Source organism: Henckelia pumila, chromosome 1 (genome assembly GCF_033568475.1).
Source record: "Henckelia pumila isolate YLH828 chromosome 1, ASM3356847v2, whole genome shotgun sequence".
NCBI lineage: Eukaryota > Viridiplantae > Streptophyta > Magnoliopsida > Lamiales > Gesneriaceae > Henckelia > Henckelia pumila.
The window spans coordinates 135,133,274-135,148,449 of NC_133120.1; the positions used below are offsets into that span (position 1 = coordinate 135,133,274).

Consider the following 15,176-nt stretch of genomic DNA (forward strand, 5'->3'; position numbering starts at 1 on the left):
CAATGCTCTGCTCACACTTTTCATTCCAGTTGAATTTAGAGTTCTTTTGTGTGAGCTTGGTGAGAGGTATAGTTATCGAGGAAAAACCCTCAACAAATTTTCGATAATAGCCTCCCAAACCCAAAAAACTTCGAACCTCTGTGACAATTTTTGGTCTTGGCCAATCTGTGACGGATTCCACTTTCTTGGAATCCACAAATACTCCATCTTCGGATATTATATGACCCAAAAAGGTGATGTTTTTCAGCCAGAATTCACACTTCTTTAATTTGACGTAGAGTTTCTTCTCTCACAGCGTTTGGAGTGTGAGTCAGAGATGCTATTTGGAGTCCTCTTCACTTGGTGAATATACGAGAATGTCGTCAATAAACATCACCACAAACTTGTCAAGGACTTGAATACTCTATTCATAAGGTCCATGAATGTTGTCGGCGCATTAATTAGTCTGAATGGCATAATCATGAACTCATAATGTCCATACTTATCCTGAAGGTTGTTTTCTGCCTTGACTTTCAATTGGTGATAGCCTGAGCACAAGAGATACAAAGAGCTTGACGATGATGTTATATGAAACATGATGATGATGATGTTGTGAAGATGCATGAAAAGTTAATTTTGATGTTTGAAGTGTGTGGCAGCATGGGATTGGTGCCTTGGGATGAGCTCCAAGTTTCAAAGAATGAAAGCTTATGTGCATATCGGTGATGGCTGGTATGGGATGATACGCATATTGGTTCCGGCTAGTATGGACTGTACCAAATTTTATATGATGTTGCACAACTATTTACATGATCATGGACACAATGAATGTGCTTTAATGGTTATTACATTTGCATGAATTTCATCACCCAAAAGAAAAGAATGTCATGTTTTATGCTTTTAGTCACGTCCAATGCATGTATAAGATTTATTATGTATCCGTTATTACTTAAGTAGGCTTGTTGAGTCTTCAGACTCACTATGTTAAATGGTGGAGATGAAAACGAAGAAGTTGGTGATTTAAAAGTTGATCATGGGACTGAGTAGTCGAGGAGGAGAGAAGGAATTGTGTGGCACGCTGTCTGAGAATCTTACGTCAAACATGCTCACGAAAATTTTATGCATTTTATTAATGTTATGTATTTTTATTTGAAATCATGTTTCAACATACATTTTTTTTGAGCAAATATTTTATATTTCAGGTTGTGTGTAAAAAGAAGTTTTACCGTTCCTGTATTTGTTAGCATCATTTTATTCAATGAGATTTTCTACAAGTTTTGAGTCATGTGATTTTTGAGTCATTTGATCGAACTTAATTTTATGCAAGATATTTTATACTTACAAGCACGATGCATATTTTACAAAAATGAAAGAGTATCACATTTCATATTTTCCCAAAACTTTCTCAAAATGAACATGTCACATGTTAACGTAAAGCAGTTCACTTAGCTAACATGGTTCACAAGCTGCTACGCTAAACCAAATTTTTACTCGGTGTATACGAAAAATAGCAATTATGAGTTCTAACGTAATCAATATTTTTTTTTTTCAAAAAAAGAGTGATAAACATCACTCAAACAAAAGAACCTGAAATCTTAATACGGCAAATAGAGCAAGAAAACAAGAGTTCTCAATGTGGAGAAAAAAGAAGTCCCAATGGTCATTCCTAAACTCAAATATACTTACAAGTTATACAATTTCAATATGATATTACAACAAAAAAAATAATAATAATTAAAAAGCATAAAATTTTTCTGCAAATTTACAACAAAATCACCCTCTGCAAGACATTGCACTCACAAAACCCGACCCGTGTTGAAGCAAAACAACCTTCTCTTTGCTGATTCAGTCTGGACAAGCTTTCAAGGTCCGAATACCTTACCTGATTTTGTTTTCCAAACAGAAAAGAGCTTCCAATGATGTGAATGGTGTCACAAAACGTAAAGAACACTCATTTTTCGCCTATAGCCCAACCCATTTTACCCATCTGAACATTCTACCAACCCTGAATGGCAACTCGTAGTCTTTGGCTACAGCAGGTTCCCTTCTAGCAGCTTCACGTTCAGACCAGACATACACTCCTCGTTCCTGTTGGCTACCTGGTACTGTGTTATCGAGGATAACGGCCACCAAGAATGCAATCACCATGTGGAGCGAAAACAACGTATTCAGAATGTAATTCATCTGCCATGAAAGATGGAAAGAAATCACGATACAAACAAATGCAAAGAACAAAACTGGATAATGATTATATTTTTAGTCCATCATTTTAACCACTAAAAAGGCTTTGATCCCTCATTACTATCACAGTGCCATGTAAGATATTCAGCCCCTCAGCTTATTAAAACAGAAGGTATTTAGTTGCTGATGATACCTTTTTTTAAGAGGTAGAAGATGGTTTGAGTCAAATTCTACTTTCAATTACTGTCACACGTTTACACAAAACCATAACAAAAAATTCAATTGCCCGGGTAATAGAATATGACATACTATCTTGTAAACAAAGTTCTAGATGAATTCGTGGGCTCTTAGCCACGTATTGGTATTGATTATAGGAACAATACAAGATGAAATTTGTGCACAATTTGGAAATATCTAATCTTCACTTGGCAATCCAAGTATTAAATTCTTGGTTATAAATTAGAGCAAAAATTAACTTAAATGACCAATTTTAAGGTAAAATAAATGAGCAAGTTGCATGTGCATTTTCTGCTACCATTTGGATGAATAATAAGTAAATAACATAAAATGTTGAGTGGGCCAATCATTTATCTACTAAACATGGAAGACAACAAAAATTTTAGAGGAAAACAAGTAAATAGGTAAATTATCCAGGAAAAAACATTGTACTCACCCCTTGAGACTTAGTTTTGATGGGACCGTGAGAAGCTACGACATACGGTTGAAAATAACTAGGAACGGATAAGTTTGTGTTCGGAGAGAAACCGTATTGCTGAAAATAAGCTGGAATTGACAAGGAAAAGAACAAAGACAGGCCAACAATGATGATGTTTCTCGAACTCCCAGCCTCGCTGTAACGTAAATTTGATAAACCGAGTGCAGTAAGCATAGCCCACATAAAGCACAAAAGAGCTGCAACCATGACTTCAGGTATTGATGCAATAAAACCCCCGACTTTACCTGGTAACATGACAGCAAAGACATTAATCATCACTAAAAACATCTCTATTTCCCAATTCTAGTGACCAATTTGCGACTGTACTCAGCAACTACCTTCGAGGAATATACACGAGATGAAACGAACTTGTGCAGAACAGGATTTGTCATTTGAATTCCCTAATAAACTCTAAAATTTTCTCTGTTTTCATTCATCAAGGAAAAAATTCATGCATAGCCTCCAAACTGCTAGAACAACTTGTCCACAATAAATTAAATGGAAGATTTTTACTAATATATACAATGCGTTTGCATGCAAAGTTTATAAATGAGCTGATTATGGAACACATACAAATAAGGGATAGGACACAATAAATTAAATGGAAGATTTTTACTAATATATACTGAATAATACGAATACGTTTGCAGGCAAAGTTTATAAATGAGCTGATTATGAAATACATACCAATAAGGGATAGGACAATCAATACACATGCACCCAACTCAACTGCTCGACGACTCCCCATTTTTGTAACAGCAATGGTGTGTACATTCTCAGTCAGAGTAGTCGAGCCTGTTCCCATGCCCCAAAGACCAGCCAATACGCTAGAGAGACCTTCAAGACCAATTCCTCGACTTAAAACACCGGCTGTTGGAGGTCTTGATGCCACCAATAATGACGAGGCATGATATGAACCAACCTACAATTTTTAGGAAAGAAAAAATAAATACCAAGAACTGATAAAAATAAATAAAAATTGGAAAAACACGAGAGCACAGAATGAACAATTAAGTACAAATCCTAAGGGTAAAAAAACTTTTTCACAAGCACAATGCTAGTGCAAATGGAATTTCATATCAAACTATAGTCTATAGCGCAAGAACATTACTTGTTTTTTTAGAGCGTGATGAAACATTCTTGACAAGGAGTCTTAAAAATGGAAGCAAGCTCCTCCAACAAAGTGCCTTAACATGTTAGAGTATCTACCCAACAATCCAACTTCTGGACATGGGTTTGTGTTAAGAAATTAGACTTGACCTACCTCACCCCAAAAGCTAGCTCAAGAAGGGAGGTTTGCCCTTGTCTATATAAAGAGCTTCCAGGTTATTTAGTCAACCGATGTGGAACACAAACTAAGACACCAACACCCCCCCTCCCCTCTCTCACGCTCAGGAATGAAACGACTGGAGCATGGAGATATTAACGGGTGGCCAACTATAGGACGGGTGATACCAACTATGGATCGTCCAACACATAACGGTGAAACCCGATCTCTGATACCATGTAAAAGAATTGACTTGGACCTAACTCACCTCAAAAACTAGCTCAAAATGGGAGGTTTGCTCTTGTCTATATAAAGGGCTCCCAAGTTATTTAGCCAACCAATGTGGGACACAAACTAAGACACCAACAGTTTGTAACACTATTCCATAAAACATTTTTAATTCAATTAATGCTCATATTGTTTTTGGCCAATAGTATATGTATACTCGTTCTTTTCTATAGATATAGAATATTGTGATTACTTTATCATGTGAAATCAGATAGTGTAATAGTTGAAAATAATGAAATATATTTTTAGTGACCATAATCTCTGAATCTATTGTCGATCGAGAATCAATCAAATAAGAAGGATATTGACTTGCTCTTCAAAACTAGAATTTGTGATGTGCTATTATCGCATTTTATCGACATGGAGGGGCATCCACACTTGAATAAGTGCAAATAGGATGACTTCACTGAATAACCCTCATCTTAACTTTTTAAATGGTTCTCACGGGTCTTGTAAAGAATATATAGTTATAGTTTTACATCATTAGTTCTAATGACCCAATACACCACTATGCTCCATCCGACGAGTGCTGCGGCATTACCTGTTTTCTGATTCGACAAGGTCTTAAGGTAGGAAGCTCAATATAATTATAAATCTAATAGGAGCTTGTGTACTATATTTATGGACTCGCCACTTACATACATGATGTGTGGATGTCATATGTTGTACTCTTCTGTCGAGAAAATAACCCTATGAATCTATGATCAAAGTATGTGGTGCAGCGGAAAGGGTATTTCAAAGAAACAATAAAACTCAACTCGATTGAGAGAATGATATGAACTGAAATATTATTGATGCTGAATGAATTGTTCTCATGAAATAATAGACCTATATATAAAGTTCTAATCCAACTAATGTAAAGAAACAATCATTATATAGAAATCCTAATACCAAATACTAAAAAATCGTAAAACAAAAAAATCCAATAATATAAAGAAAGGAAATAAATAATATGGAGACTCTTAAACTTATATTTAGATAGAAAATTTCTATAGTTATGTTTTGACGAGCTATGAAACTTTAGAATAATTTATTTTTATAAGAAGCGATATTATATTAATTACGTGAAGCTACGAAAAGTGATCCGCAAACGACAAAAGTCTAAGCATGACCCCACTCATATCAACAATAGACAAAAGCCCAATCACTTAATAAATCTCAGATTGAGACATTCTCAAACTCTACATGAGACCCAATCCAAGTAGATGTTCGAATTTTGGTTTTTTCCCAGCGCTCGTCAACGAGTCTTCAATGTTGTTGAAAATTCTTCTATTCCTCTCCAACCACACGAACAAACATTTGCCATGAACCACAGCTATCCAGAAAAAGATGCCCTTCTAGCCAAGATGTCCGAGATCTATAGATAATAATTCGTTCGTTGATCTTGGAACCACGCAAACCAACCTCATATCTTCCAAAGCTATAGCACACAAACCACTCGTGAAAGTACAATGAATCAACATGTGGTCTTGCGTCTCCCTCTCTTTCCAACACAACACACACCAATTTGGGCACGGAGCACATGTGGGCCATCTCTTTTGCATCATCTCCGAAGTCGGCAACTAGCCTAATACTGCAGTTCACGAAAATGCTTGGACCTTTGTTGGGATCTAAACAGTGTTCTAAATGGCGGTCGAGGCGGCCGCCTAGGCGGTAGGCGGCCCTCGACAGCCCCGCCTTGGCATTAGGCGGCCCCAAGCTGTCCGACGGGCCAACTAAATTTAAAAACCTAGTCAAAGTCTACCAATTTTCACACCTTAGATACTTGAAAACACTACCCACTTTCTTTTGTTTTTCACTTTTGCTTCAAGTCTTCTCACCATCAACCAATAGGCCCGCTGCCCACCCGCCGCCGTCGCCAGCAAGCCTTTAGGTTGGATTTTGTATATTTAACATACTTTTACATAATTTAAGCCAAAGTCTAATCATATTGTTTGAGATTATGGGGTGTTAGTATAATAAAGATACTAATATATGAGATTACATATAAAAAATGCTAAAAAAATTCAACCGCCTAATCTAGGCGGCCGAGGCGGTAGGCGGTCACGGACCGCCCCGCCACCGCCTCCCGCCATTTACAACACTGGATCTAATCCTTCCAGATAACATTGAAAAAGGAAAAAACGGGAAAACTACTACTCGGAAAGAATGACTCAGAGGACTAGACTCAAAAGAGACCTGAAGGATCCCTATCCCACACTTTGATATCATATACCCCTTCAATCAATCTGAACTTGTCTAATTTACTTAACAAAGCTCATTTAGCTCCTCACCCCGCAGAACCCTTCGAAGATGCAAGTCCCATGAGAGGGAAGAAGAAGGGTTCTCGAACAGAACAAAATAAGAAATAGGCATATTGTGTTCAGATGAAATCTTAAATAAAGACTACGGATCCCAAGGAAGAATCCCCCACCACCTATCCTCCCAAGACCTGACCTTGGTACCCCCTTTGACCACTATCCTAACTAAATAGTGAAAAGCTTAGTAAGATCAAGAAATAAACTTTCATGGACACTGGAAAGTAACATTCCTTGCTAAACCAGCATCCCATCCATTTTCTTGTAACCCATATTTACTCACTATGATCATTTTCCACAACGGTTCGTCCTCGACATAAAACCTACACCACCATTTCCCCCCACGATGCCCAATTCCTCAAACAGATGTTCTCGATTCCCAACCCCCTTCTATCTTTTGGCTTGCACATCTGCTCCCAAACGACCAAATGACAATGTGATTCACCATTCGCCTCATCCCAAAGGAAATCCCTCAAAACCTTCTCCATCGCCTCCACTATGCCCCTTGGTACCCTAAAAAAAGACGTGAAATACATCGGCAAAGCATTCAAAACTATAACAACCAATGTTAACCTCCCCCTCTTGACAACAAAAAATGTTTTCTTCCAACTTGCCAACTTTTTTGACAACTTATCATATTATATGCTAACTGTTATTGGATGTTCTTCCAGGCTCTACAGGTTTTTATCTAGGTATCCAAGAAAAGTTACTAGACACGAGTACGCAGAATTTATAGATTCAAAAAGTTTTCATTTTTTGGAGAATTTAAAAAAGGAAATTGATTGACTGTCACTCTTTCGGACTATGGAAAGTTATGAGATATTTCATGGGAGTAAAGTCTATAACCTATATTTTTAAAATTCGAAAGGCATACTTGGTAGGAGGGAATGAGGTAAGAATGAATCTCAACCATTCCCTGTATCCATACTTGATATGACATCTAAATGGAAATGCCTATTGTCATATTCATTCCTACATTTTTACCTAATTATTCCCTATATTGGTATAATTTTACTAAGAGTATGTCTTTCATGAGACGATAACACGGATATCTGTGATTGTTCGTAGGCGAGTCGACCTGATCCATGCCTGTAGTGAAAAGTAATATTGGTGAGAAAAAATTTCATAAGTTGGATCAAGTCGGAGATCCGTTAACAAAACTGCCCCGTGACATGATTTCATAGGAGTTTTTGTGTTCAACTAATCTAAACCTATATTTTCATGATCATAATAATAATAACAACAATGTTTTATTATAGCATTATATATAAAATAAATATTTATCCAAATTATATTACTTAATATTATTTATTAATAATTATGATAATTATGAATATTATATTACAATAGTGGCACTTCTTGACTAACTATAATTTTGAAATTTTAGTTAAACATGATTTGATTATTAAAAATAATTTCATCTCATTCATTTTTCATTTGTTCCAGTACCAATAATTGGAATGTAATAGACCCGCCATTCCATTCACAATTTTATTTATTCTAAAGTTGATTTCATTCCTAGTTTTTTCAATTCCAATTTACCAATCATGGCATAAATGGGAAAACATATCGAAACAGTTTCACTCCACCATACTCTTTCAATCTATTATAGTACCAAGTTTTTGATATCGTTATGGGGAGATGTAAGGGCTGCTCATAATTCATGATGTTTCAAATTCAAGGCTCGCTGGGAGAGAATCTAGAATATCGTAGCACAAGATTGTGAATATTTTTTCTAGTAATTATTTTATTGATTCAATCCTCCAATATGTAGGAAAGTGCATACAAAAGATAACACCTTATCATAACCAAAATAAAAGATCATCTTATCCTAACCAAAATAAAAGATTATTCTAACCCAACTCAAAATCCTAAATATGAGAATTATTTATTTTGTCAAACGTAAATAGAATGAAAGATATCAATCACTTAGATCCTATTTTATTTAGATTTCCAATTGGTAAATCTTCTTGGTATGGGCCGAAAAGCCCATGACACTACACCCTCTTGGGGATCATGGCGGTCCTCAACCATGAGGGAAGGGTATGCAACCATAGTCCACACAATGAGGCACTTGGTTGTCTCCAAGAATGGTCATTCATGTTGGATTATTTGAGGGATTAAGCACCTATGGCAATAGTTATTAAATTCTACCACTGTAATCTTAGACAATCTCATTCCCACGTTAAAAACTGGAATTGAACATCACTCTCAAGATAAAAAGAAGCCATTCCACCTGTTTCTTTTTCCAATGTTGGTTGATTCCGATAGAAATTTCACAGTTAGGAGGGTTTGGGTTTGATCACAAATGTGCTGCCATATGTTGGTTTGCTGCTACACAGCCCGTTCTTTTGCTGGTCATGCACACCTTTCATACCAATGTCATCATCCTTTCTTGCCTATGCATTTGGTTTGGTCACTGTGGTAGATGGTAACAGACATATATAAATCTCCTCCGACTTCTCCAGAAGAGCTTGCTGCCATTTCTCGGCAGTTGTATTGTGCTCTTGATACCTTTTTACAAAGGTTTCAAATTTTTGTAGAAAAAGCTGGATATCCCCCATGACGACTGGCTTTGATACCTATTTGTTATAGAGTCATGTTTTTGAAATCGTTATGGGCTAATCATAATTCATGATGTTTTAGTATTATAGGAGGGACTGTAACGAATCCGGGGATTTGGAGTTACGAAGGTAATATTGTGAATAATTTTTCTTATTATTTTATTGATTCAATCCATCCTTCGATATATAGGAGAGTGCATACAAAAGATAACCTTATCCTAACTTAAATAAAGATCACCTTATCCAAACCAAAATAAAAGATATACATGTCCTAATAAAAAATTAAAGATTATTATATCCCCATGACGATTGGCTCTAATACCGATTTGTTATAGTCTCATGCTTTTGAAATCGTTATGGGCTAATCATAATTCATGATGTTTTAAATTCGAGGACTCAAGATCTCGTAACACAATATTGTGAATAATTTTTCTTATTATTTTATTGATTCAATCCATCCTTCGATATATAGGAGAGTGCATACAAAAGATAACCTTATCCTAACTTAAATAAAGATCACCTTATCCAAACTTAAATAAAGATCACCTCATCCAAACAAAAATAAAAGATATCCATGTCCTAATAAAAAATTAAAGATTATTATATCCTAACTCACAATCCTAAATATGATAATTAACCATTTATTCAAGCTTAACTATTGGATTTCCCATAGGAAACTCTTCTTGCTGTGGGCCGAAAAGCCCATGACACAATCATTCATTAACATAAAACTAAGTCTTAGTCGTATCTTCTCAAATAGCAAATACTTGTTGGACAAAAATAACGAATATAAATTTGATATGGCTCTGCCTAAAATAAACAATGCTTCTTCAAAAGAAGAGAACATGTCCAAGAATTAATATATAACATGACAAGCGAGACAAAATAAGTGCAAACTCACCGAATCAACAGATGCGATTACGGAGACCACACACATTACAAGAGCCATCTTCCAGTGAAAAACAGGCATTCCCCATTGTAATGGATACGGAAATCTAAACCATGGCGAAGATCTCAATGCATGAGATGTATCGACCCGACACTGCTTCATCCTCAAGACATGCTTCCGACAGTGATCAGATACTATATTTGCGGCTGGAATGTTTGCATCACAACCTTTATAGCTATACACTCCAGCTTCGGTAAGAAGGAAGGCAATAGCCCATGTAATTACCAAACCGAGTGGAACCTATGTATGCAATGTACAAGAAGACAATAACTTAAAAAAGGTATGATAATGTTTGTTAAAATAGTAAACCGTAGAATTGAAAGCATAACCTACTGCGTAAATCAGGAACACACGATGACCCAAAACTGATATCTTCCGAAGGTACTACAAAATAAGGCATTGAAAAAGAGATCAGCATAATATACTTTCAAGCACATAAAATAAAACCAATTTCGGTCCCATTTAAATTGGTCGTCGTACTTACGAGCGAAAATAGAATAACTAACAATATCTGCACCACGCCAATTTCAATACAAGTACCAACTCGAGGGAATCCAAAGCTGAAGAAAGAAAGTCCAACTGCAGCGATAGTAGGGGACACCACTACCGGGTTGATCAACCTAAGGGTGCCGGGAAGTTCAGAGGAGATTAGTTATTTAAAAATTTAATCAAAATTAGAGAGAAATAACAATATGCTTCAATATCAGGTAAGAAGGGCCTTTAGCTAATCTGGATTCATTAAATTATGATCTGTTAGCAAGAATCTACGATAAGAGAGAAGTTGCTGGAAGTAGTCATTTTAAGCAGGATGACACGAGAAATACGGGAATGAACTCATAAAAAATCCTAGAACTATAACTTTATAATACAATCCAAATTCACTGCGTGATATAATTCTATCTCCAAATCAGTCAGCTGCAAAAATGAAGAGTTAAAAGGAAAACGAGGGCAGTAGAGCATACTTTAGAATTAGCGACATAAGGCCACTGTATCCGAGGAATGCTTGGAAAGCTGAACCTATAATTATAGCCCCCTGTAGCTCCTTCATAATATGCTTGAAATTCTGCAATTTTCCAACAAGAATCTTACTATCAGAAACTACGTCATGGAAACTCTAATAGTGAAAATTATAAAAATAAACCTGGGATCGCAAAAGTCATGCCAAAATACATACATTTCCACTCAATCCCAAATATTCAGGAGAGTTAATTATTGCAAGTGCTGGAGCAAGATAAACAAATGAAGGACCCTGTATTAGGGGAAGTCTCGATCCTAATGATGTATGCAAAAGAGTCGTCACTCCAGAAATGAAGAGCACAGTGGAGACCACATTCGCCGTATCTTCCTACAATATGCTTCAGTTAGTATAACTCGTTCCATACAAGTGAAAATAAAACAAACACTTTCATGATTAATACAAAAATGAATTATAAGTGCTCACATAGGTGCCACCCATTGCCGGAACTATTACTAGAGGGACTAGTATCAGTGATCCCAACATTGAAAGATAATGCTGAAATCCATAGAAACCAATTGGAACTGCAGCAAAATCATCAAAAGAGAATCCAATTTTATCAAAAATCAACCAATTTCTTCTTGAATGAGAAACCATTGATACTACAAAAACATTAAATCAGCTAAGATCACAAACAACCAACATCAAAGAAACTAAACAAGCAAGCAGTATATAAGAATTCAACTCTTTCGCGGTCGATAAAAAATAAATAAATTACTTGTAATCCTTCTTACAAAAGCATAATTTTGAATTTATAGTCAACCATGGACTGTAAAAATGGACAGACCATACAATATCATCAGTTTATGGGTGTAATTTTTAAAAACTGGAAAAGCTTGATAAGTGATTCACTTAATGATTCTCATTCTACTTGCAGAATCCAAGTCACTGTGGTAGAGGTGAAAAAAAGAAGCAATAGTAATTCCGTTGTAACAGTAGGTTATCCATGTACAAGTAGTCATGCCGTCCCTCTGAATTAAACTTTAGATGTCTTTCTTGATGATCAGACACATCCGTTTCATCAATAAAACTGGAACAATAAAGTACCCCATTGGCAAATATTTGATTATACGAGAATACCCGAAACTGTCACAATCAAAATCCAAAGCAATTAACCTCACCAAGGCCAGGAGTATCTCTAAGCTCATACTTCATATGTGAATGCCGGGCCACAAATCCATCATCATCCACGACCGACTGCGGCAGCACATCCACCGTTGCGGCGGCGGCGGCCTCCTCATTCCTCTCAGCCCTTCGACTCCCGTCTCCTCCCGCATTCCTCCCCCCATCCGAATCCCTTCGCTTCCTGACCGGAGGCGTCTTATCTTTGTCCTTGTCCTTGTTCTTAACATCAGGCTGCTTCGGAACAACAACAGATTCGCCATTAGAAGTATGTCCCGGCCTCAGGCGGCCAGCTTCGAGATCAATGTTAGCATCTGTCTGCCTAATCTTATTCGCCGGCGTGGGCAAAGCTGTGATTTGAGCTGAATCAGTAGAATTGGTCTCCCCAGAGAATTTGGGGCGGAACCCAGTTCGTTTAGCCCAAGAAGAAGGCGGCATTGCCGCAGATTCCGGCGTAGGAGGCCATTTACTTGACCTTGGATTCTTAGTCGGGTCAGAGCTCGCCATTATCAAGAGCTGAAAACAAGCGAAGAATGCATAGAGAGAGAGCTGAAAATATGAACGTTGTGGCAACAGATCTGAGGTGATTGGTAGGGTTTTTGGAGAGTGGGAAAAGATCTGAGTGTGTGTTTGAGGACACGACAAAGACAACTAAGAGAGGATGTGGATACGGAGGAGACTTTAATCCAACATAACATATCATGTAACATATTTCCTTCATCTTTTCCCTTTGATATTATTAAGGATATTTTTTTGTATTTTAAAATTAAAATATTATACTTTATAATTTTATTAATTATGGATATAGAAAATAATTTTGCCACATGAAAAATTGAGGCCGAAAACTTGATTTTTATTTTAAAATAAATTGATCGATCTATAATAACCTATATGATAGTGAAACCTATTTTCAGTACTAAAATTCTCCAAGATAAATTTATAAGAAAGTAAATTGATTATATGTAATTAGTGGTAGTTAATCTATATCTATCTATATATATATTATATATATATATATATAATAATTTGGAAAAATCCCGCCAAAAATGAGTTGCTAAAAATGGATAAAGTTTTACCTTAAAAATATATTACACATCTATGTTAAACAATCTCACGATATCAGAATTCCAAAAACAAATCATTCAAAATACTTTGTTGTCCAAAACGATAATAAAATTTGTTTTAAGATGATTAATTAATTTTTTGGGGATAATCGATAATAAAATATATTTTGAATGAAATTATACTTACAAATTTGATTCATGAAGTGATTATAAAAATATATATGCATGCCTATAATTAAATTTAAGATATTTTTATGAATTCTCAATTATCATTATTCACTCATGTCTGTAATGAAATTTAAGACATTTTTTTAATTATCAATTATCATTATAATTCACTGATATAATTTCTGTAAGAGATTATAAATTCTAAAACTTCACAAGCATAAAATATTTTCATGCACGATTAAAATTAAAAATACTAATTAATAATTAATAACATTAAAAACACCATATAATGTTAAAAATATTTATACGAGATAATTTGCAAACCAATTTGGCAAGATTACGTAATGTGATGTATTTATATACATATTTATATAATTTCTTAATCTTGAAATAAATTACACTTACATATATATAAGTCTGTAATCTTAAAAGAAATTACACTTACTATTTTGAAAATTGCACTTACTAATTCACAAGCATATTTATGTAAATTTGACGTGATAATTTTGAAAGAAATTACACTTATTATAATTCATTGATATAATTTCTGTGAGAGATTATAAATTCTAAAAATTCACAAGCATACAACATTTCCATGCACGACTAAAATTAAAAATATTAATTAATAATTAATAACATTAAAAACACCATATAAATGTTAAAAAAATTATACGAGATAATTTGCAAACCATGGCAAGATTACGTAATGTGATGTATTTATATACATATTTATATAATTCCTTAATCTTGAAAGAAATTATTTCAAAAAAAAATCTCGAAAAAAATTAAACTTACATATATATAATTATGTAATCTTGAAAGAAATTATACTTACTATTTTGAAAATTGCACTTACTAATTCACAAGAATATATATGTAAATTTGACATGATAATTTTGAAAGAAAGTACACTTACTATTTGAATGAAAATTTGCTTTCCAAAACAACCTACCATTCCTAAAAATATGTAATAATACCACATCTAATTTTCGAAAATAAAATAAGATAATTAAAATATACAAAATTTCAACATTCGTACATTCACATTTATATTAATATTTATATTATATACATATAAATCATTAAGTAAATTTACTTTCCTACATATGTAATAAGTCCACATCTATTTTTCCAAAATAAAAACAGTAATTTTCAGAGTAGTAAATTTACTTTCCTACATATGTAATAATGCAATAAATTAATATATAAATATGCTTTATAGTGCAAGAAATCTTGTTACTCAATAGAATAAACGCGTCTCAATTGCAATGACACCACTTCTTAAAGTTATCCGTGAACTAGATCATTCACAAAGGAATACTGCGCTCAAATTAAGGTTAATACGTTGCTATAATCTGCCTCCGTATCAAAAGAAAGAAGATGAAATCATGGAATGCATATTTCAAGATGTTGAGATATAAATAAAGTTTTTGCGATTTATATCCATCTTTTATATATTTTCGGTTTTTTAAAATTTTTCTAGATTTTTCAGGGAACACGATTTATAATTTATAATATCAGGGAACACGATTTATAATTTTTTCAGGGATTTTTTTTCTCGATTTAT

At 34.6% G+C, this 15,176-nt stretch overlaps 1 protein-coding gene across 1 annotated transcript; it reads right to left on the reverse strand.

The window, feature by feature from the left end:
* Positions 1–1,621: 1,621 nt before the first annotated feature.
* LOC140885369 (nucleobase-ascorbate transporter 12) lies at positions 1,622–13,022 on the reverse strand. Its single transcript, XM_073292336.1, has 10 exons — positions 12,377–13,022; positions 11,682–11,779; positions 11,415–11,585; positions 11,203–11,303; positions 10,725–10,860; positions 10,574–10,624; positions 10,193–10,480; positions 3,563–3,797; positions 2,834–3,120; positions 1,622–2,163 (listed from the first exon to the last, which is right to left on the reverse strand). Exons 1-10 carry the CDS (start codon positions 12,882–12,884, stop codon positions 1,942–1,944), a joined length of 2,097 nt encoding a protein of 698 aa, XP_073148437.1. The 5' UTR covers positions 12,885–13,022; the 3' UTR covers positions 1,622–1,941.
* Positions 13,023–15,176: the final 2,154 nt, after the last annotated feature.

Excerpts from the sequence above, each read along its gene's own strand:
- LOC140885369 (XM_073292336.1), bottom strand. The coding sequence starts at position 12,884 with ATGGCGAGCTCTGACCCGACTAAGAATCCAAGGTCAAGTAAATGGCCT. Across the intron at positions 10,481-10,573 it reads GTGTGTTCCTGATTTACGCA|GTTCCACTCGGTTTGGTAAT; the intron begins GTAGGTTATGCT and ends TTGCATACATAG. Across the intron at positions 3,121-3,562 it reads GATTGTCCTATCCCTTATTG|GTAAAGTCGGGGGTTTTATT; the intron begins GTATGTATTTCA and ends TCATGTTACCAG.